A 24912-nucleotide genomic window follows, 5' to 3' on the forward strand; every position below is an offset into this window, starting at 1 on the left:
GGAGCTTTTGAAGCCATTGATCCATTTCTACTGAATTAGTCAGAAGAGTGTTGGCTCTGGTGTGCGAAGTTTGAACAAAACTCAGAAAATAAGTAGCCAAACAGAGGAAAGAGATGCTAGTAATATTACCAGTGAGTTCAATAACCACTGTGAACTCGTCTTAGTAAGGAATGAACACAGGAGAGAAATACTTATGATCCTGGGAAGAGCATATGTCAGTGTTCATTCTCCAGTAAACTTTTTTTTTCCTAGTGCCTAATAAGGTATAAATCCCAGCTGAAGCTTTCCCCACAACTAGGGGTATCCATAGCCTATGTGGATTATCTTCATAGTATGAAATAGACTATTACTGTAGTTGCAGCGTAATTCAACAAAAAAAGAGTCAGTCCCAGCACTCGAATCCATACATGCTTCATGAGTTATTGCTCACAGAATTGTTTTATTCCTGTTTTTTATTATCTCACTGTGTCTTCAAAGAGGTTATAGCCATTAAGCTGTTTACTAGTTGCATGTATCCCACATCACTACATATGTATACTGCACTAGTCAGAATATTTGGCAGCTGGCAACTCTTCAGAGAAGAGTTTGGGAGAAACAAAACTGCCTGTCTGCTTAGTTTTGTTTATTGAGTCTTTTAAGAACTCCTGCAAAACAACTTTGATGGTTTACAAATTACAGATTTAACAAATTAAATTCTTTCTCATGTATATGACAATGAATATTAATTACAAAAACAGATGTTTGGGAGAAGAAAACATTGGCCTTAATTTTTAAAGTTATATTCAAGATGCACAAGCTTTATTTTACTTTTGTTGTTATTTTTTAGAGGTTAAGAAGAACGTATTTTCCTTACCTTGAAATTTTTTTAAAAAATCCCCCAAATCCTTCTCTTTCATTACCTTTACCAAAAAATCCACAGTAGTTTGAAAGACAGTCACCCTCTGTTGTGCATGGATTGTTGAACACAGATTATATTCTCTGGTTTTCTTTGTGGGAAATGTGTAGTGTTTGAATCCAAAATCTTTTGGGAGGAAGGTGCTATGGATTTTTGTTGTTACTTCAACTCACTCCATGAAAATTTCGTAATGTGAACAGCACTGTACGTACTTTAAGAATAGGGGGAAAGTGGGTAGATGTAAATAGATATATGAGAGTGAAAGAAGGTGGAAATAGTACTATCTGAGAAGATATTTCCTTGAAGGAATATTTGGGTAGTTGTTAGTGTTAGAAGAAAAATATTTGGTTTTTTGCAGACACTTTCCTCAAAATGGAAGGCAGAAGTTCTCGGTACAAAAAATGACTTTTGCTCTACTAATGTGTGATATATTTGCAAGCTTGGTCCTCAGTAAATGCTTTAAAAAGTATTCAAGAGGTTAGGCTACTGTGTATGAATATTTCTGAGGCAAAAGTTATTTCATCTTGAGAGCTTTAGATCAGTCTATTTCATCGGGATATGTATCCCACAGATACATTCCTATGGAGAAACTAACTTAAAATTCATTGTTGTTTTGGGTTTGAAGGCATTGCGTTTCATTTTGGGTTTTTTAGGCCTACTAATTTTGTTAGTATCAATTCGAATTAAATTGTTCAGTATGACAGTTTTGTGTTTTTCAATAATCTGCCTCTCAGATTCCTAGCCCTTGGCTACTGAAGGATAACACAAATGAAAAGATGATAATGCTATTCGCAAGAGATGTTCAAATTGTCAGAGCATGACAATATTAAGGAGATAAGCCTGACTTTTGTATCTGTGGACTCTAACTTTCTAAAACCTAGGTCATCTTCCAGCCCAATTCTTGACCTTCAGAAATAGTTACTATCCTTTAGAAACTATTCTGTTTGTGACTATATGGTTAGCCCAGATCTCCTGCAATGTTGTGAATGTTTTAGAGACGAGGATGAATGTGTACCTTTCTAACAGCCATTGCTTTCAAGCCTAAGAGAAAGAAATAATGATAGTTTTTGTCTGTTTGTTTTTAAACAGTTGCAGGTTCTCTCACATACTCAAATCTGGCAATGTGTTTCATTTGCTTTTCATGATTTTAGCTTTCTCTTACATAGCAGCAATCACATCTCTTCCCATATCAGTGCAGCATATCATTAGTGTTTATGATACAATTGCTACATTTTACAAATTTCTTCATAGTCAACAAGACTGATGTTAAGTCAAGGGTGGGTTGCTTTGATCAAAACTACCTTTTAAAGCAGCCAGGATGCATCTGCTTTTCAATATTTTTGTCCTTGTTTTGGCTAAGTCTTTTATGTTTTTGAGGGGGTTTGTTGGTGCTGGTTGTGGTAATATCTGATACAAACTCTGTTACCTCCCAGTCCTACTATCCCTGGATCAGCAAAGATGTCTCTCCCCAGTATTCTCTTTCATTTTGACAAATTTCAGCTTGTAGAAGAAAATCCCATCAGAATGAAAAAGAACATCTTGGGTATCCCCTCCTTAAAATAACGCAGAGTGATGGTAGTGATAAAAATAACAAGAGGAGAAAAAAGCTAGCTAAACATCTACTAAAGCAAGTTGAAGCAAGCCAGCAGCAAAGCTCTTTAGAAATATATCATACTTCCACTTAAGAAAATAAACAAAACTAAATAAATTAGTCAAATAATGCTTATACCAGCTAACATCACTTCTAATTATAGCCTAATTCTCTCCCCTTTCATCCTTTCTTTAGGGACAAGAGCTGGTTTGTTTTACATTTTTTGTAATACACATAATACATTGTGGGTACTACTGAAGTCTAAATTATATAGATGTAATTACAAAAATGATTCTTCCAGATAGGAAAAAATATGCTCACTACATTTTCCAGACTATTTCACTGTTATTTTTAATGAAAATCATATCTGATGTTTGTCTCCAGGAAAGAACAAATTGTCATATCATGCTTGGGGGAGTCTTGTGTTTTCAGTTAAAGTAGCAAGACTCAAGCTTTAAGAAGAAGAAATATTATAAATCGGGGCCACTTGTTGTTGGTACCTTTATTCCAGAAGCTTTAGAGACTGTCTGCTGAGATTATGTATTAGCATGAGTGGTGGACAGAAACAGTTGCAAAAATGGATGAGAAATCATTGAGGAAAAGTTGTTTTGAAGTGGATTTAGACTTGGATGAGGAGCCGGTGTAGAACATGAAGCAGCAACGATCCTGTTTGTCTTTTACCTAAGTAAATGTTAGGTGTGTGTTTTAAATGACTGGGATTTTCCATATGGTCTTTGGAGTTTGTTCTGGGCTGAAGATATGAGGAATTAGTAAGGAATAGCTTATTTGGGAGAACATAAGAATGTCTTTACTGCCACAGACCAAAAATCCATCTAGCCAAGCATCCCCTCCCTATGGCAAGACCTGGTAGCAGATGCCTAGGAGAGAGTCTTAGAACTCCTGATTGGTGTCTTTCACCAGAGCATTTTGTAGCCTCCAGCAGTTTGTGGTTAAAGAAATTCCTGAGGCAAAGGTGATATCTTTTCATTTAAGAACTGTCAATGATTTTTATCTTGCTTCCCCCCCCCCTTTCTTTCTGAACCCATGCAAACTTTTAGCATCCATAGTATGCTTTCTCTGCTGTATTTTGGGTTGAAGGTATCTGTGCGTGCATGCATGCGTGAGCGCCCCCCCCMCACACACACCACCAGCACATCCTAGTAGGTTAGATACAGTAGAACTTCAGTTCTGTATATCTCTGTGGACAGAAGTCTTTAATAAAGCCAGTTTGTGGAGCTCTTCTGTCAGCATTTGTTGTGTTTTATCATGAGACAACTTATTTTATCAGTTCTTATTCCTCGTATGCACTGTGATAGTAGACCACGTAGAGATTTTTAAAAGGGATTGTTTTGTCTGTTATTATCACTGAAGGCTCCCCCACCCCCGGGCCCTTAACACCTTATACGGAAGTAAAAAGTGCACTGAGTAGAAGGAAGGATAAAGTACAGACCCAGAGACCCCCACATGAAAGCATTCTCAGGGAGAAAAACAACTTGAATGTATCTTTGGCTTAGGGAAGACTGTGTTCGGAATTATCAGCACTAAAGTAAACTAAATTACCCCTGGCAAGATGGCAAAATGAGTCATCTGCCCACTGTGATCAACTCAAACTGCTGAAGTATTTGGCACACCTGGTGTAGTTTCCTGTCTCTAGCAATGTACACATCTGTCGGGGTGTCCAAGGTGTCTGTATGGGGTAAGAGGCACAGAGTTTTTGTGGGAAAGGTGGTCAGGGGTCAGTAAGCTCCAGGGAGTGGAGCTCGGAGGCAGAACAGTAGCGAATGCATTGGGAAGTGCTCCTGTTGGATGTGCATAGCTGATGAGACCTTTGATCAGGCCTTTGACCCATTTTTATCTTGCTAGACCTTACAGCTTAGTATTTTTCATGCCTCTCCCGAATCTATTTCTCATGCAAAGGCTGTTTCCTTGTTTATTCTCCTTCCCCTCCCTTTTTTATTATTTACTAGCTAGCTTGATATTTCATCGATATAGACTCCATTACGGTCTTTCAATATTGTGTAACTTGCTCCTCTTTAACATATTATTTGAAGTTCTAGATAATATTTAAGACTATACAAAAGTAGTTTAGATTTAGCTTTGAAAAAATGGTATCACTTCTATATAAACTGCTATCAAAGTTTTTAGATTATTTGAATGATAAAATCTATTAGAAGAACAGTGACACACCAGCTCTGCTGTGATTACCTGGAAAGGAAACAAACCTTAGGAATCAAAACAGAAATAATCTTTTACCCTCCTTCAAAACTTTCCTGATAATTTAGTCAGGAAATCAAGCAAAAAGGATCACTTGAATGTGAACTCCATAGGGAGAAGGAAATTGCAAGTTCTAGCAATGTGAAAATGAGAAATAAAAATGAGTGGGTTGAAGCTTGTTTCATATGCTGGTGTTCTTTCACTTACATGTCAGATAAAAATTATCAAAACAAGAACATTTTTTCATTTCCTCTTTTTTTTTTTTTTTTAACTTGGATGTACGTTGTCTGAATGCTGATATTGCACACAGTTCTTTACAGGATATATGTTAGATGGAATGCTTGTCCCAGGAAGTTCATTGCATAATGAAAGTGGCAGAGTGTGAATGTCTTCAACTAAACTGAAAATAGTAAAGTCTCAGGAAAAAAAAATTAAAGTATAATAACATTTGACTGTAATCCAGGAAATGCACATTCTTCTCTTTCTACGCTTCAATAAGACACTCAATTACTATAATTTCCTTGGTACTTCATTGCTGATAGTCTCATTCAGGGCTAAACAAACTCTCATGCTAGTATTGAGCTGATACAGAAAGTCAGTAGCTTGTGGCAGGAGGAAGATGTTTTAAATATTTAGAATTTGATTACACAGTATATCCAAACTTTGCTCCAATATAGTGGAGATAAGACACCATTTATTGTAATGCTGCTAAAGGTTAAAATCTACTGAAGGCTCTTGCCCCTGAGTATTCCTGACACACACTATATTTATACTAAGAGTGGAGGGAGTTGTCAAAACTGGTATCTTTTCTGTCACTGGCAACTATTGTTTGAATTCTGAGATCTCAGTGCTCATCATCTTCTTTGCATGAGAAATATTGGTGGCCTGTATTTGGTTGCCTATATTTCATACTGACAACTCTGAATCTCTTGATTTCTCCCCTCTCTTCCCCCTCCCCCCCTCACCCGAGTGCTGCATGCCAAACTGCCCTCCTGGAAGCTATCTGGGCCGCAAACACTTTGCACTTTTCAAGTAACACAATTTTTTCTAGTGCCTCATTTAGCTTAGGCTTTCACCTTTGAAAATCTTGGCAGAGACATGCACTAGTTTATTCTTTAGCAGAATAAAGGGAGTCTTTTGTGCACAGTAGACAGATGTTCACAGTAGCGGTTCACATTGATCCCTAATTAATGAAACAGAAGTGGGATCATTTTGTTGTATGGCAACTATAGTAAAGTTCTTCTGTAACATATTGGACATGTATTTCCTGTTTCTTCCCTCAAATTCCTAGTTTTTAATCAAAAAATACTCAAAATATAAACAAGATGAAGTAATACTGAATGTTGGTTCAATATCTACTATTGGAAATAATATTAAACTCTTTAAAGAATTTTTTTGCTTGAAGTTAGAAGAATTGTTATCAATAACTCTTCTGAGACCATTAGAATAGGCATGGACAAGCACAACTATACAGTAGTAGCAAAAGTAACTTCAAATAATCAAACCATGTTTCTCATTGATTTTGCCAGTTTCAGGAATCTAGAATTTCTTCTAAATGTGGAAGAACAGGCAGAAAAAGAGTTGAAAAGAATTACATGAGCTATCTCTAATTCATGTGGATATTTTTGAGTTACTGTCATAACAGTTTGTCTTTTTCTGTAACAATCTCATTTGGTGTTCTCACCAAACATAATGGATTCAGTATTTTTGCGGATTGTTTTTACTATAACTCATTTCATTCTGACTTTCTCCTTTTGCTTGAGAAACTGTCAGTTGCGTGTGGCATCACAAGTCACTCGCTGCCTAAAAATTATTCCAAACTGTGAGCGCGTGTGTTGTCTGGACACTCAAATAACGGCTTTGCATTCTAAGTATAACTTAGGGCTTTTGAAAATAGAATGATAGTGTGATTTAAGTACTAATGATGACATTGACAGCAACTCCTTATGTGGGCCCGGGGAAGTAGTTGGAACTAAATTTTTAAGGTCTTTGATTCTGAAAGCTTTAGATGTCTAATTATGTTTAGAACCATAGGGGCTGCTCTTAACAATATCATTCTAAATCATCAGCTTGTGGTAATGCTGGGCATCATTACTTTTCATTATAAGAATTTGGAAGACGCTTGTAAGAATTAACTTATGTTTGTAGTGTGCTCTGAATATGCAACATGTACGAACACCTAATAGTATGCAAGTACTTGCATGTCACTCCTATATTGTGAGAACATTTTTAAAATGGATGAGTGAATGTTGGCGATAGGCTTGTTTTGTTTCTTTCTAACAAATAATTTCTTTTAACTGCTTGTCTTTCAGATAATGGAGGACAGACTTTGTCAGGTGGAAATAACTGGCCACTGAGAGGAAGAAAGTGGACCCTTTGGGAAGGAGGAGTGAGGGGAGTAGGCTTTGTTGCAAGTCCTTTACTGAAAAAAAAAGGTGTAGAAAGTCATGAACTTATCCATATCTCTGACTGGCTGCCAACACTGGTGCACCTTGCTGGAGGACATACCAATGGCACTAAGCCTCTGGATGGCTTTGATATTTGGAAAACTATCAGGTAACTTGCATGCCAAATGACTGAGTCAGAATTCTAGTATGAAAAGAATTTAATGAGCCTAGAGAACAGAGCTGGAATAGGGGGGAAAGTGTAAATGTTCTTTTCCCTAAATAAAGGGAAGGTATAAGCGCAGTTAACTTTGTTACCCATAAGAGAATTATCCAGGTTATAGATTAGTCCTGGTCACAGATGCTAAATCTCCCTACAAGGTTAGCTTGAGTTTGAGGTTTATCAACACAAGACACAACATTGCTCAGACATGGTGTGCTGCTTCAAGAGTCCTCCATGATCCAGAAGTACGTTAGCCAATTTTGCACACCATGGAGTACAATCTAGTAGATTTTATGGACCCAGCCCTGCTTTCTACAGAGCCAAATTGGTATCTCTGCAGTATGCTTCTGGAATTGGACACGTGGGAAATCTGTGCAGATGTTAAACTAGCTGAGTGTGGATTCAGCTTTGGTTCAGCAGGGTTTGTTTAACTCAGTACAGGTCCTGTCACTGGCTCAAAGTATAACCATTTGGGTAGGTTTGTAACATAATGTCCAGCGTATCCATGTTCTCAGAAAGCCTGTGAGGTTGGAGGCAGTACTAGACCTGACTTGGGTCCTGACAGTTTGTGATGTTGTGCTTGATTTAAGCAAGCTGAAGCACTCAGGAGTGCAGTGTGGAAATGCCTAGATGGCTGTGCAGGAGATAGCTCAGCTCCAGTGGAGTTGGCAGTGAGACCAAGCTAATGAATCTTCCTGGGCTCTCCCTGACTCTGTGCACTTCTTATACTGTCTGTATTAACTGGGATATTCAAACCCTATGAGCTCAGATAATGTTTAGATACTGCCTAGCTTGTTTTCTTGGTGCTGTCTGTTTCTGAGAAGCTGTGCTGTAATGTTCTGTACTAGTTGGAGTGTCAGAGAGCTCGTAACCTTGTGCCCAGGTGTACTGTATGGCTCTGTTCCAAATGGAACAAGATATGGATGTATATAATTGAACCGAAGATCATTAACTGACAGAAAGGAATGGAGTCCCCTGTCCAGAGAGAGACAGTAAAATGTTTTACATGTTGATGTTGTTGTGGGAGAGCTTAGCATCCACAAGATCCCAGCATACCCCTAAACCGTAGACTAACTTTTCTTCCAGCTTCCAGCAGAATGCCTGTCTGCTTCAGATTCAGTTTCAACCAGGTATTCTTTGTCATGAACTGATCTTCTCAGATCAGGTCACTTTAGTGGCAAAACTATATGTAGGGAAAGATAGGTACAGCTGTGCATCCCCTGCATGCTCCTGGCACCTGAATCTTACCAGTTCACGTAAGGAGTGAATGTAATGTTTACTAGTACAGCTAGACAATTGGTGAGCTCAGATTTTTTTTATTGTGCCAGACTGGAAGGTCTGTGTCCGGTGTGACTTTCTCAGAGGTGAAAAAAAAGTCAGTTTTTGTGAATTGTTAGATTGCTGTTTGGCTGACCTACACCAGAAATGTTGAATTTCACATAGTTTTCACTTGTAATCAGGAGAAAYGAGTGTGCCAACTTTCATGATCATAACTCAAAAGGTCACTTGGATATTGGATAGCAAACAACAAAGGCACAATGCCCTTTTGGTGATGTTTGATGGAAAGTTCAAATATATTGCTTTTCTAGGACCAGGTGGCTTGTAATGAGTCAAAATATAATTTGCTAATATTCTACCTCATTTGAAAAGTGGAAATTAATAGACTCTGAACTCCTTGTGGCTCTTTCAAAATGAATCGGCTGTCGTAGTATTGCAGGAAATACTGTTGCAACATTGTATCAGCAATTTAGCAAATTTCAATAGAGACTTCATAGGAAAGGAATGTGATTTTATTTAAAATAAAAAATGTATTGAAGCAGGTTTCACTCACTCACGCTCTCACAGTCTCACACTCACAAGGACCAGAACATGCGTGTCCAAGAAGTCTGCCCAGTAGTCAAGCACCAGGGCGGAGGTTTCCAAGCTGTGTTCTTCTTAAGTCAGTGACCACGTCAAGGTTTTGGATATGACTTTTTGTACCCTTTTGGAGCTGTGTCTCTGTTCAGTCCCACCTCTGTGATTCATCAAGAGTCATCACTGTCTCCTTATGTCCATGTCCTGTTGAAACTGTGCTTAGATGTCCTGGGGTCTTGACAACCCATTACTTTTTCATGCTATGTGTCCTGCTGGTGTCTCCGTTCCCAGATATTTCCATCCATTCTCCATTCATGCCAATCTTGGCCTTTCTATTACAATTTTCTACAGTAAAAGATAATAGGCCATCAAAAAGGCTTTTCCATGTAAAACTTTCTTGTAGCATATCTTTAGATGAGTAGTTCCTAAACTTTATTTTCCTACAAGTATCTTTCAAATTAGATTTAAATTTCCCTTTAATGTTGTATCCAGCTTCTTTTCTGAAATGACTTAGGATAGTATCATTGTGCCTGCCCATTTCTGCCTATCAAAAATTCTGTCCATGGGACATGTCTGTGGGAGTTCTTTCCAGTCCAGGATTCCCATAGGGCAGCTACATGGGCTTCCTTCTGCCACGGTAGCTTGCCACTGCTGTTCTCAGCTGTTCTTCTCCCACTCAACCCCTGATGCCCCTCCTGTTCCCAACAGCAATAGAGTAAGGGTGTTCCAACATGGGCAAAACTCCTTCAATGCAGCTCTCCACTCCCAAAATGTTTCTGACCACCTGATTGAAGTTCCAGTCTCAAGTAAATCATAGTAGACTGCACTCTTCTAATGCCTTAGATTGTCATGAATACAACTACAATACAGCTGGAAGCTCTAAAACGATGTACATGTTAGAAATGATACTCAAAAATTCACTAATAATATCAGTTGGGAAACTTTTACAAAAAGAGCAATCGAGAATACCAGGAATGCTTAGTAGAAAACAATAGGAAAATGCTACCAGTGAAGCAGTCTAGACTGAACAGCATGTTTCTGAGCAAGTATCTCAAAAGGCACTTGCATTTCTAAGAAATAACTGTTTTCCAGATGCTTGCTACTCTATTGAAATAAAGACAGGAGGCAAAATAATTTTCCTTATGTAGAAACTTGCCCTGGTTGATACATTGTTTTGATTTATTTTGTTCTTCAGTACTGAATATCTAGTATGTCCTTGCTCAGAAAAAGCATTTTGTTTTGCATTAAGAGGAGAATGGAAAGCCATAGTGCTGATTACTGTAAAGCACATGATAGGGAGTGAGAGAATCAAGATAAAATGCAGTCAAAATAAACAACATGTCTTCAAAGCTTGTCAGCAATTAAGGCTTTCAAGTTTTACTTAAATGTTTTGCAGGAGAAGTTACAGTTTTATACTTTTGTAACGTCAGAAATAAAAGGATTGATTGGATGAAGTAAACAAAGCAAGATCAACTTGATTTTTTTTTTAGGTACCAAATGGTTACATTAATTTGAGGAATTAAATACTTGTTGGGAAAAAAATTCTCACAGCTAGTTGTGGTTATAAATGAATGCTGAAGAACAAGGTGTCTAAAGCTGAGCGTAAGATTTGTTTCTGGCATATCTGAAAAGTAATTATTTAAGGAAAATGTGTACAGATAAGACCCAGAGAAATACAATATATGGCAAGGTATTACAAATGCTTTTGCCTAACAACACTGAGGATGTTTTTGTGCAAGATAAACAAATTTACCCTGGAAAACCTTGGATTCCTTCCCAAGGACACCTTGTGCCTATTAAAAAACAAAAACAAAAAAGACCACTGTGAAAGATCACGTGTAGATGTTTGTTCAAGTTCACTAAAGAATAAGAGATCTTTCCATATGTTTTAAAAACATTGCAAGAAAGAAGATAGTGGCATTCTCAGAGTAAACTATCTGATTCTCATATTAACTCTGAAATTAATCCATACACATTAACCAGTAGTTCTTATGCAGAGAAATTTTTTGAAAAACATCACCTTTTAACTGCTTAATTAAATATTCAGTGGACATAGTAGAATAATTACCAGGCCAAAAAAAAAAAAAATCCGTATTTTTAAGAGAGAAGTAATGTAATAGAATATTGTACTATAAAAATAAATGTCCTAAAAGTAGAGAATTGTAAGATATAGTTACAGTGGAAGCTACTAAGATGCAAAGGTAAGATATTCTAGAGAATCTTATTACTTTCTTGTTAAAGCTACGCTGGCTAGAACATATTTCTGATACAAAATATCCTTGTCAGGACGCCTGCCAAGCTGGATCTGTTGTTCAAGCTGTCTTTTGAGGAGACCAAGGTCTGCGGTGGAGCTCCATAAATGGGAAGGAGGAGAGAATTTAGGCACAGGGAAGGGGAACACTGCTAGGGCAAGTGTAAATTCTCTATTTGTTTTCCCCAGGGCATTGATTCTGTCTCTTGCTGATGTCCTTTGCCATCAGCCCACTGCTTTCTTTAATGTACAGTGCCATCTTCTTTTCTGGATTGTTAGGCTGGCTGTTGTTTTGTGAAAAATGTGTACTGATTACATACTTTACACACATTATATACATTATATTATTATATACTTTTGCACACAATTTGTGTGTAATGATTACTGAAATAACACCAAAACTGAATGACCAGTTCATTACCAATTTATAGTGCTCAGACCTTAATGCAGTAATGTCATAAACCTCAGGGAGTATATCTCATGATTATATGCAAGTAGCATTTCCCCTTTACTAATGTCAATATTCTATCACAGAAAAAATGCAGTCAATGAAAGTCACTGCTGCAGCATGAAAGGCTTCAACTAATGCGGGTGTAATCTTTACTTTTTGTGTTCTACCTGCTATGCAGTAATCATTCAAATTAAGTCCTAGCCATGTTTAGCGTACACTGATCCACCACTTTAACGTGATACTAATACTAGTCTGCTCTAATAGCATGAGTATCCTCAGTTCTGACTTCCTTGGGCCTAACCTGGTAGTGTATGAACATTGGATGTATCAACAGGAGAAGCACATAGGAGTAAGTTACTTTTTCCTTCTATGTATGACATTGATGGAAGATGCTAGACTTCTTAGCATAATTCTAGTGTCTGCTTTCTTTTAAAAAGGATAGTGAAAAATGTAGAGAAAGCACAGAAATAGCAGAGTAAGAGTGTCTCCCCAAGCAGTTACTACAAAAATAGCTCACATGCTGCAAGTTCACATCCTAGTTTAACTTGCCCTAATTGGTTCATGTTACTGTTACCTGTTATGATAACAGATGGGGAAAGGTACACTTTGACTGCAACTGTAAATGGAGCGTCTAGAAGCACTGTGAGTCTATTCAATCTAAGATAAGATTCTGCTAAACAAGGCCAGACACTTTTTAGCTAGGAGTATGACTAGGAAAGATACTAGGGGAAAAAAAGTTAACCTTTCATGTGTTTTGGGAAAAACATTTTTCTGTCAGTTTTTACACACTTAATTCCTAATGCTGTAGGCTATTCATTAACTGAACAGCTGTATCATATGAATACCTTTAGTCTTTTATATAATCCTCCTTGTTAATTTTATATTTATTCAAAATGTGTAGCATCAACAAATGTTTTTGGAAAGGGAATAGAACAATATTAATTTTAATTAGTTGTTATTGAAAGTTTTAAACTACWTGTAAGTATTGTTTAATTATAAAATACTTCCTCCAAAAATGTGTACTAAAGTAACTTAGCCTTTTTTTGAGGTTTCCTGTAAGTTTTATGTTACTTGGTTTTGTATTCTTAATGTCAGGTGATTTAAGGGCCTGGATTATCTTTTTTGAATCTTATGTGAAGTGAAGCTCTTTTTTTTTTTAAGAGAGAGAATTTAAATCATTTGGAAATTTCTAAAATGTTTAGGTTCGCTGTCAAATAATAAAATATTGTTCTATCATGATGTAAGCAGGGTGCTTGCTAATTATGACTTTTTACTCATGTTGCACTTTATAAGGAGTGAATTTCTTTTATAGGTTTTTTTTAGGAGTAGGTTTTACTTAACTCACAATTGTATTGATAAGTTAGGGGTAGTATGGAATGAGCCTCCTATGTAGTCAATGACTAGAGAGGGAGGTAGGGTTTTTTTCAGAAGAGGGTATAGAGTATTTAAATAAACATCCTGACCTGAATTACAGATTGAAGGTGGGACATTTGAGGGGTAGCCAATGCCTCTAGTGTTCTGTGAGGCACCTAGCCAAATGCCTTCAGCACTCTAGAGTGACAGTTCTTGTTTGGGTATGCAGAGGGCATAGCAAGTCTAGCATGCTAATTTACACTGCTAAATTTGATTTTTAAAGTTGGGTGTTGTGAAACTCTGCTTTCGTGTAATGCTTGGTAAGCACAGACCCAATCCTGTACTTTGTAAACTTGTGAGTAATCTCAATAAATACCAGTGAAGTCAGGGAAGACTGACTGGGGCAAAAGCTGTTGCTACTGGGCCTGGAAAGAACATTCAGCTTAAAATTGATAGTAATTAGTTTATGTGTAGGAACTTGTTTTGTATTAGAATGACAAAAATAAAATAAAACATGCATAATTCTGACGAGCTGTAAAAGGAAATTAACATTTCCTTTTGAAATCTCTCTTAGTGAAGGAAGACCATCTCCCAGAGTCGAACTGCTTCATAACATAGACCCCTTGTTTGTGGATGATTTCCCATGTGAGTATGCTATTGATTTTTAAAAGCTTATTAAACATATAGTTTATCTTCCTAATGCTCCGTGTTTTCCTTTAGCAAAGTATTTCCTTCCAGGTGAAACAAAATAGAGTAGGATGCCTTCTGCTTGGAAGTAGTTTAGCTTAAAGATACAGGAATATCATTCCTCAGACACTGTAAATACATACTAAATCATGATCAACACACACTCTCCATTTCACAGAGCTCTGACACACGCTGCTGAGTAATGAATGAAGCACTTCAGAATGTGAGGATGTTGATGCACAGCCACGTGCCTGAGGTGCACAGGGAGGAGCACTGCCAAAAAAAACCAAAAAACAAAAAAACTAAAACACCCTGTCTTAAGTGCTCCAGGTTAGTAGGTAGCTCCCAATGAACTGCTCACTCTACCATATCTTGATACATCTATATAATGTGATTGTATTATTGACCTTGCAAATGGAAAACCTGAGTTTGTGTGAAGCAAAGAAGTTCCAAGCTTTGTGATTACTTTTGTTCCATAATCACACGAATTGATCTTTAATGCCATAATCACATGAATTGGAGCTTAAGTTTGCCAATTGTATAGCTCTCTGAACATGGTCTGTTTTATGATGCAACATTATTAGTTTGCTAAGGACTACAGACTTTTCAAGCAGAGATTTTTTCATGCAGAACATTGGAACGTGTCCTTTCCAGTGTTTTTATAGCATTCCTGTGTTTCATTAAATGACGAAGTAAATCCAGACAGAGGGAAACTAGTACCATGCAGGCAGTGATCTGTTGTCTGCAAGATAGATGGAAATTACTCTGTAGTAGCTTGATGGAAATGGGTAAGATGGTCTTCTGCAATGCACATCTGGTTCTGTGATGCTTCTCTGAGAAGGAGCAACATTGTGCATATCCAATGTTGGCTGGACAGCACTGCCTGCAGATAATTCCTACATACTGATGGAATTAAGGCGTAACCTCTCCAATTTCCCTTCAAAGAACACTCAATGAATTGTAGCATTCCTGTATAATGTTTTGCCCTGATGTGGTGTTCTGAGGCATACTTCAGAGACCATCTTCTTTTCTTGTGGGCGTTGTCATGACCGAGCTCAGCTGAGGTGTTTGAATAGACAACTTCCTGGTTTAAATACAAGGGGGATGAGAAAAGGAAGTTTTCAGGAGCCTAAATTCAGGAAGTACTTCCCCAGATTGTTTCCATGATGCCCTAGTCTGCTGACACTTCACTATTCACTACATATTATTAATAGATTAGGGAGACACAAAGTTTGGAATATATAGGTACTTCCATCTTTTCAGTAGTCATAGCTCTGCTCATGTTTTAAAAAAGCATTTTAAAATAATTGCTCATACAATCTTCCTATCACTAAGGTGATAAAAACTCTGTTTCATTCTTGAGTCTTGCTCTTGCCTTGACTGTTTATTGTCTCCTTGTCCTGTTTTGAGATCAAAGTGTTCCTTTGCCTATGGTGTTAAAATACATATGTATATGTTTTGCTCAGTTCCTTTTCACCTCCTGTGTTGATTGTTAAGCCTTTGGCCTTCTTTATGCCCACCTTGCCTCTGTGCAAGTCCATTTAAAATGTCACTTGACCTAAACCATTTTGTGGTTCTTATGCCAGATGGAGTGTCCATATTGTACTAATATTTTCTTTTTTGTAGAAATTGAAATAGAAAGTAAAATAATGACTGGAAGATGCAGATTAGCCAAACCTTTGGGTTGCAGAGTACTGCAGAACAGCAAATAGGAAATTGAATCTCGAGATCCTATTAAACATAACCAAAAAAGCCTTCCAGGAGGTTGGGGATAAATTAGGAGAGCTCTGATTGTGTAATTGAGAAAGGCACTGTATTGCAGTGATTGTGCACACACAGAGACTTAAGGTATCATTATACTTGCACTCAGTGCACCTTCAGTGTTCCTAAACTCTTTACTGCTTTTGCAGATAATGCATACATTCTTTCAGTATATATTATTTTTATTTAATGGATACATTTATCTTCATCTCTGTCTGAATAAGCTGATTATATATGTATTTTTAAGAACATGAATCATGGGAGGTTTTGTGTAATTTATGGATTTTTGACTGAAATAGGAAAACTGAGCTGTGTTTTGTTCAAAAAATTTTACACCAATATAAGCATTCTTTCAGGGAAGAATTTGAGCAAAAGACGCAGTTAATTTAGTCGTAACTGTTAAAGCTAAGTGTGCAACAGAAAGTTAGATTAAAGCTTGGAAATACTATCTTGATTACAAAGCTAACGACATCTTTTGCCTCTCTGGTCTGTTAGAGCACACCTTCACCTGTGTGTTCACTGCTCATGGGATAACATACAATTTTTCAACCTGTCAAGGGTGCTGGTTTCTAACATCTGGGCATCAGTTCAGGTTACTCCAGCAGACCTGATGCATTTCATCATCTACTTATCTTTCTTCAGGAGCTTGTGTCCAGTAGTCAATACCATACAATAGCCATACACTAGTCTTGTATCAAAGTACTGTACTTTGTTCCTACTGTTAAAAATAAACAACATAAGAGGGAAAACACTCTATTCTGACTTCAGTTCCGCTTTACAAGACAGTGCTGATAGGTCTTCTTTTACTGTCTTAAGCAGTTGCCATTTCTCTCTGAGGGCAGCTTTCTTCATCCAAATATAAACCTTTCTTGCAGTGTCTCAGACTGCGATTTCTCATTTGTTCCCTTCGGTGCTAAAAAGGAGTTCCTGTTCTCGGCTGCAGGCTCTTGCCCTCATGCTGCTCTCTGACCTATGGCAGTCTAGTGACATGATCAGGGTTAAAAATAATCTTTTCTCTTTAGAGAACTGATCTGCTTTACCATGTGAACCCACAACAGTTGTAGTGTTTTCGCAGAGGAGGCAGTGTGGCCTTTGGAGTGTGAGACTGGGGTAAAGGCCATAAACCATACTGCTGGGGAGGGGATGGTGCAGCCTTTGTAGCAAAGCCGGTCTGATGGTGAGCTGTTGCCAAACTGGGCAATCTGTCTCTCCTTTCCTCCCATCCTTTTCTACTTCCCCTGAGCTGGATCTGGAAATCACATGACAAGATGAATCTTCTGCCAGATTAGCCTGTCAAACTAGCCTAGAAAAGAAAAAAAAAGAAAGAGGAGGACAGATTTCTACCAAATCAGCCAGCTGAATCAACTTACCCTGTGGCTGTATGAATGGGAGCAGATGGGAGTGTGTAGCTGGTGGTGGCAGAGGGAGGGACTGCACCTGGCAGCTACATCAGTTTAAGCCCCTCAAGCTAGTATAAGTTGATAATGCTTACCAAAGAGCAAGTCCTGCCTCCCAGGGCTGCTCAGTTCCACTCCCCCCTCTCTTGGGTCACCAAAACCGCTCATATAGTCAAGCTATGAACCGAATCAGGATATTGGTTCAGATTGTAATAATCTTGAATATATTCCCAGCATCAGTTTCTCAATACGACTTTGCCAAACACTAGTTTTGGCACAAAAGGAGGGGGCTGGAAGGAATTTCTGGGGACAGGTGAAACTGCTTCTGTTGGTGACTCTGAAATTAAACTCTGAGATTTCTGTATCATGATATGGGGTGAAGTGATCCAGCAGTTTTCTTCACTTCCTCCCCTCCCCATTGCTAGCCACATGCTCTTGATGCTTATTTCGCACCTATTCCAGCACTTGTCAGATACGTCCATGGTCTGATTCAACTTGCTAACCTGGCGTGAGGAACAGATTGTTTTTCTCTGGGCAGGTGGGTTGAATCTCCTCATCGAAGGGGCTGATGGATGCCAGAGCCAGAGCAAGGCGGGCTGAGCAGGACTGTGCAGCTTGAAGTGGGGAGGCAGACGGAGAGCCTACCCTCCTAGCACTGGCTCTCTGCTCATGGAGCCAGAGCCTGAGGGCGAAGGTATGCAGCACTGCACCCTCCACTTGGACCTCACTGCGCTAAACCAGTCTGGTGAGCTCAGCGGATGCAGAGGGACCCAGGCTGCTCTGAGCTAGCTGCTCTTTCCTCTCCTTGCTAAAGCCATTATTTTTGTCTTTCTGGTTGTTTCTTCATAACCCTGCTGATTTTTTTTTTTCCCAAAGATGATGAATGCGTGGCTCAGAAACTGTGTCTCAGTATGGATTTGTAATTTATTAAAGAGTTTGCGATTACATAAAAGTAGTACATTGGTATGAAAGATCGGGTCTCTTCCAGGTTTATGTTTGAAATTATTAATTTTAGAGTTTGGTAGTAAATTAAGAAAATTAAACACAGCAGAGCTAGAATTACATTGAAAAAAACTTTAGTGTATTTTTCTCTGCAATGTGAATGTTACAGAAGCTCAAGTAAAATACATAAAATAATTTAAAAGTTACATAAATTAAAATCTGATTTACATGTGTTGGAAGGAAAAAACAGAAGTTTGTGTTTTGTCCCGTTTTTGTAACTTTGCTTTGTCTTTTAAAAAAAAAAAAAAAAAAAAAAGCTGCTGGTTTGGCAGCTGTGAGGGTGATGTCAGCTCTTCCATTGTGAAAGATCTGCTTTCTTTTAGACAGCCTTATGGCATTTCATCAAGCTTTGGTGATTCAGCTGAATTAAAAACCAACTGGATTTAAGTCTAAATTCCCATAACTGCTAAACCAAACATATTTCTGACCGCGCAGTCATTGCTAGATGGCCTGTCTTGAAGCAGTATTGAAACTTTATATCCCACAGTAGGCAATTTTATTTTGAGAATCAGAACTAAATGACATGGTGAAAGAAAATGTATGCTTTAATTCAGAGTTGTTAATCAGAATCTGTCAGTATACACTGTATTATTTTTTTTTAATCTGACTTGCTAAATTCATTAATGAAGTTAGTAAATTTTATAAAATCTTCTAGACTGCTTGTATGAACACTTTTACCTCCTCTTCAAAAGGAAATTGAATTCTTTAAATAAACTAGAAAGATACATTCAGATTAAATATGTTGATAGGGTGTGGCTGTTTGGGACTGAAAAAACTTTTACCTTCTTTTAAAATCCCAGACTTACCATAAACTAAAACTTCAAAAGCATAATAAAATTGTAGACTACTAATTGTAGTCAATTTATTTTGATGCTATCTATTCATAAAGACAGACAGTCAAGACAGAAATTCAGAGAAGTTTTAAAAATGTTTTGTGATTTTTCTCCAAACTTGCATTGAGCAAAATTAATCAATCAGACTTTACTTTGCTCTCCTTGACATCTAGAAAAAGGCATTACCTCATATATTGCACTATTAATTGCCAAAATAAATGATTGCTTATAGGGTGCTAGATCTGCTCTGTGCAGAATGAACATATTATATATTACAATGGAGAAACCATTTAATTTCTGGGACTGATTTGTCATTCATGGACATTAAAATTGCATTAAAATGGCTATAGCATTATATATTATATCCACATATATGCCAAAAGGATTCATCTTGATTAAGGAATGGACACTCTAGATGCCTTTAGGCACCATTTATTACTTATTGTGCCCAGGTAAAAGATGATTCCTGAGACTTTGCAGACCAGAAGTGATTTCTTCCCTGTTTTTATTACTGATGACCTAGCTATTCTACAATTATTAAAAAAGTGAAAAAACATTCCAATAATAGCAGAGGTTTATAATAGGTGTAGGTATTCATGGATGAGTGTGCTCTGTGGGCTTTGAATAGGATAAGTATACTGCATGTCTGTGCCAGGGTAATACCTGGAATCTGCTCATGGAGAATCAAAATGTGAGGGAAAGCCACTAGTATAATTAGCTAAGTGTACATAATGAAATGGGGAAAACTGGAATGGCAAAATGATCAAGAATGGGGAAAAAAGACAGATACGTTCTTTGTTTCTCAGAATTTCCATTTCTCTGCTAAATTAAACATACGGCATACTCACCAGCTGCACTCTGTTGTCTTTTTATTACAAATAAATCATGAATCCAAATGACCTTCTTTATGTTGAAAAGGCAGGTGTGGCCAGCATGTGGCCCTGGAGCCACACAGGGTACTCAACCACTTCTCATGGTGCTTTCACGCTGGTCTGACAGTCATGTGCAAAGCTCAACCACAGTCCCTGTGGGAGGCCATAGCTCCAGCCAGCCACAACTCTGCTGCCGTTCAGGTCACAGAGACATGTAGTGTTTTTCCTGTGCTTGTCAGCTATGTGAAGTTTTTGAGGTGCAGCTCTTGCTGTAGGGAAAGTTGGCCTGTGGTTATACTTTGCCTTGGCTCCCTGGCCTCCTGCATCTGAATGTGAACCATCCATCACTATAGTGTCCAGTACTAAGTACTTTACTATCAATATTAAATAAGATGATTGCCCTTTTGGTGAGTCTCACAGATACTAATCCCCATGTTTCCTTTGGGATATAGATACTCTCTTTTAGAATTTAGAGATATTAAGTCACTTGATAATATGCCCAGTGCCAGCATCGTGACTGGAATTCAGACATCCCTTGTTAGTGCTTCTTTTCTATGCTTTATTAGATCCTATGCCTATTTGAAAATAACACTGATATTTTATATTTTTATGCAGCTCTCAATGCATAAGGTCTAGAGGCTAGATTATCTTTGTCAAATGAAATCTCTCTGACTTGGAAATCTGTTAATTTTAATCCAGCACAGGATATCAATATTATCTCATAGTAACACAAGTGGAGTTTGTGTGTTTCATATATAAGGGTCTCTAAATATGGTCTTTGATATTAGTAATTCATAAATACGATTCCATTCAGTTTAAATCTGTTTTCTGGAAAAAAAAAGTTTAAAAAACTAATAAATTTTTAGTATTTTTCCAGGAGAAGTAAAAATAAAATGCTTCCTTTTAGAAGATCACATTTTGCAATGTTTGATCTTGTACTCTGTATTAGTAAGTAGTTTACTCTCATTTAGAATAACTTTTTTTTTTTAATTTTGTAACTGTATGAAAGTAATAATCTAAACAAATGCTTGGCCCCTTTGATGTTTGTGGGGATTTTTTGCTGCCATTAAAAGTTCTGGATTTTACTGAGTAGTTTGATTTTTTTTTTTTTCTTCAAAAAAGATGTAATTGATTGTAAAAAAACAAGGTGAAGAATATTTTGAAACAACAGCAAGAATATTTTTATATGCTTACTATTGCCATTAAGTTTAGGAGAACATGCATTCTGAAAGGTAACAGACTGAGCATGATATTCTAATGTAAATCTTGCATTTAAAATCAAACATCACTAAGTGAAAACTAAAATTAAAAGGAATAATAGTGAAAGTTGGAGCTAACTGTTCACAATGTTATACTAAATGATTTAAGATCAGTGAACTTCACTGTGTGAGTTTCTGTGTATGGCACAGACCTGTGCATCATCAGCATGACCACAGGAATTTCTGGTGCCTCAGGCTTCATCTGTTTCTTCAAAATCAGTATTCTATTAATTCTTCCAAGGTTAAGGTCATGGCTATTCCTCAAGCATTTTTATTTTAATAAAGCAATGGAAAGTCTCAGAGTTTTGTAGAAAACTCATTATTGCCATAGAGCAGCAAAAGGTCACAAAATGTCTTTCCTCTGTGAAGTAGCAAAAAACCTTATTTCTTCAGTAATTCATTGTCACAGTATAGGCTGGAGGAGCCCTTGACATTTCCAAAGTTTCCTTTTAGAGGTGAAATAACTGCTCCATACATCAGAGTTCAGAAAAAAAGTAATTAGTTAAGAGTATGTATGTGCAAAGACATTGTTAGTCCATGGAGCCGTCAGCATTTAGAAATGACTATAGCAGACATGTTCTCATGTTTTTCTAAAATATTTTCATTTTTCCCCTGGACTGTCACAGGCAGCCTGTTAGTTAAGGCATCACACCTACTTGTGCAACTTTAAAAATTTAGTTTACAAATGAGGATGGGCAAAGACAAGGTTATACAGATGTAACTGAAATGGAAAAATCATAACTTTCAAAGGGCTATTGACTTTTCAATTATCATTTAGAACCACCATGGAATATTTTATTTATTTATATATTTATTCTAAGCACAAAGGAAAAACACTGGCCTTTAAAAGACTGCGAAAAAAAGCAAAAATTAATTTACTTTACCTGTGTAGATGTCTGGAGGTAAGAGTGTTATTGTAGATGAAGTGAAATGCATCATGTGTCTGAATCTTTGCAAAAAATATACAACATTTTCCCTCCAGCAGTGAGAGGAGTTGTCTGTGTTCTGAAGCATCAAATATCAGTAACAGCAGCATAACACTGTGATAAACTTTTGGAAGAAATAACCATGAAGATGTTTTTCTACTCTCATATTGATGATGTTTGTTTATTTTCTTAAAGAGGGAAGATGCTTTTTAATTAGGCAGTACTATTCAGAATTCTCTTGCAACTTTTATTTTTGATTTCTATGGGTTTTTTTGCTGTGATGTTTCATAAGAAAGCAAAAGCCTGAGAAGCACTAAATAACCTGCTGATTATAGGTTTGTTAACGTACAAAAAGAAACGTGTATGTAAAAACAGCCAGGTCACAAAACAGATATTCCTTATATATGAAGGTTTCATTGAAATAATTTAAATAAAATGCCTGGGCTTAGAATGTTGTTCAGTTATTACAGTCAGACACTGTAACTTTTATATTTAACTTCTCCTCTTGTAGAACAAACTTTTGTTTTCTGTATTTCCTTGTAGATATTCTCTCAGAAAGAATAAATTTGCAATAGACTCAAAACAACTACAAATATAATAGAGCAAGTGTTGGTTAAGTTTTAAAATATATATGTGTATTCTGAGACATGCAGTAAGGCCCAAATCCTGACTTTATTGTGATAATGATGGTAGCTGTATGTATTATGATACGTCTCTGTAACATTTTTTTTGTGATTCCTGCCATTGTCTCCATCTCTTCACAAAATTCCAGTCACCAAAGTAGGAATTTCATATTCAGTTAATTCAGAGGAAAATATAATGAAGTTGCTTCAAATCATATATCCCAAGAAAGAACAGGCTAGACATCTATGGTGTATCCATTTGTTTTTTATGTAGATTCCAAGTGATGCTGTACTTTTAAAATGGGTATGTAGGCATTCTTCTCAGGAATAGTTGCTTCTAGAATTCTAATCAGGAAGCTGCAAAAATGTTCTGCATTTTGTGGAAGATATTTCTAATTTCATTTTTTGACAGCTCATTGACTGACGTTTGCTGAAGTTTAGCAGTTATCACTAAAGAACATAAGACAATTTGCATAGGACCAAACCGATGCTGGCGAGATTGTCACTCTCCACAAGGACAGATTATACCCTGTTTGCCTCTCCTCTGTGCACTGGACCCCAGAGCAGAATCGGTTGCAGGAGGAACATGTATTGCGTTCCTGCCAAGATAGCAATATGTACTTTGTCAGAGCAATTAGAGAGAATTTCTTAAAACTTCTCCCGGAGTGGGCTTAGTCTTGTGCATTTCATGGTAAGCAATCAAACTAAGCAGTAGTCTGCTTCAAAGAATCCCGTTGAGCAAGAGGTAATTTTTGTTGGTGTGTTCCCATGAGATGTTTCTTTTATAAAATGCTGAACTGAAATCTCAATGCAGCACCATCTATGAAGTTTCTACTGCATCTATATGACACACAGTGCAAAATTTTCTGTTTATGGACTAGTGATAGTTGAAATGGCTTTAAATGTACCTTGTACCCAAACAAATCTGAATCATTCATATAATTCAGGCAATCTTGTTATATATGTACTGCAGCGGAAGGGACAGAAACTTCACCAAATTACCAGGATAAATGTTCATCCCTTAATACACAGTTCTGGTACCTTTGCACGGCTTTGCATTGTGCAGTGTAGACAGTAGTCCAAGCACACGAGCGTGCACAGCATTCTCTCTACAGTGAAACGCTCGTTCCACGCTTCAGTCCATGGCTGCAGGGGAGTAAAAGGCACGGTCCTTAACAGAGATCGTTCCTGGGGAATCTTCATCTACTTATAATGACTTCTTATTMTTCTGTAGCTATAGGGGAGAGAAATATCCCTCTTCCCCTCTGATTCCTTTTATAAATACATGAAGAACAACTGTGAATTTCCAAACTGCTGAACTGACAAACAAATGAGGCATTTAAAAAGATTTTACATTTATAAATAGAAGATGTATATGGTCTAAAAGCATCTCCTAACTGTAAAAATATTAGCCGTTCCTTTTGTTCTTTTTTTTTTTTATTTTTCAGTAAGATTTGCTTGAAAATTTTAGTTCTGCTCTTTTCTTGCAGGTGAGTAGTTACGTTGAGCCATCTGACTGATTACAGATTTTAGTGACTTTATAAATTTTCTTACTACATTAGGAACATAGTCAAGATTTTTAAAGAGTTTGGAAGAGACTGATTTAATGTTCATTGATAGAAATGAAAAATGTACTACATTTGCTGTTCTCAGTGCTGTAACAACTAGTTATAGTAGTTTGGTCTAGTGCTTATATTAGATTAAAAATTTGAACCATGTTTAATATATTGTCTCCTGATATGTAGGTAGAGAAAAATCTTGTTAGTTGTTGATGCTTAATCCAAACCATAAAACAAAGAAATCCAAGTAGAATGGAAATCCAGTGTCAGCTTAGATTGCTTACCCTGCCCCGTAGATTTGTACTGCTTTTGTTATGTGTGAACCTGATCAGTGTGATGAGTACAGCTTTCCAATTGCTAAATTGACCTTCACCAGAAAAGATGTGTGCTCAAGAATATTTATGTAGTATGTTCCCATATTAAGCCTCCTCAGTGCCCCTCTGTCCATTCTCCCCAGATCCAAGTACTTCCAAACTGGGAAATACTGAAGGTAATCTGGATTTTTTTTTCATTTACCATTCTCTCTCTCTCTCCCTTTTTTTTTTTTTTTTTTTATGGCATGAGGTAGAATCCTTAATTCAGCTTTGGATTTATTTGTTGAATCATTTGATTAAGCCCCAAACCAGACTGCCAGCAAATCTAAAACATTCTGTGCATACAGAGTATTTTGAATTATGGATGCTAGAAAAACATATACATAATTAAATTAAGGTTTTAAAGATAGTAAAGACTTAGAAATCTGTTCCAAATGATGCACTCACCAGATTTGCATATATT

The 24912-nt window shown here is 37.1% G+C and overlaps 1 protein-coding gene across 1 annotated transcript in view; it reads left to right on the top strand.

Moving 5' to 3' along the window:
• ARSB (arylsulfatase B) overlaps nt 1-24912 on the top strand; it is a 68652-nt gene that overhangs the window by 27982 nt on the left and 15758 nt on the right. Inside the window, exons 5-6 of the mRNA XM_026068452.1 lie at nt 7013-7256; nt 13791-13861. Coding sequence (XP_025924237.1) covers nt 7013-7256; nt 13791-13861 — 315 coding nt within the window. The remainder of the gene's footprint in view (nt 1-7012; nt 7257-13790; nt 13862-24912) is intronic.

This window comes from Apteryx rowi, unplaced genomic scaffold (assembly GCF_003343035.1).
Source record: "Apteryx rowi isolate R43461 unplaced genomic scaffold, aptRow1 scaffold_1049, whole genome shotgun sequence".
Taxonomy (NCBI): Eukaryota; Metazoa; Chordata; class Aves; order Apterygiformes; family Apterygidae; genus Apteryx; species Apteryx rowi.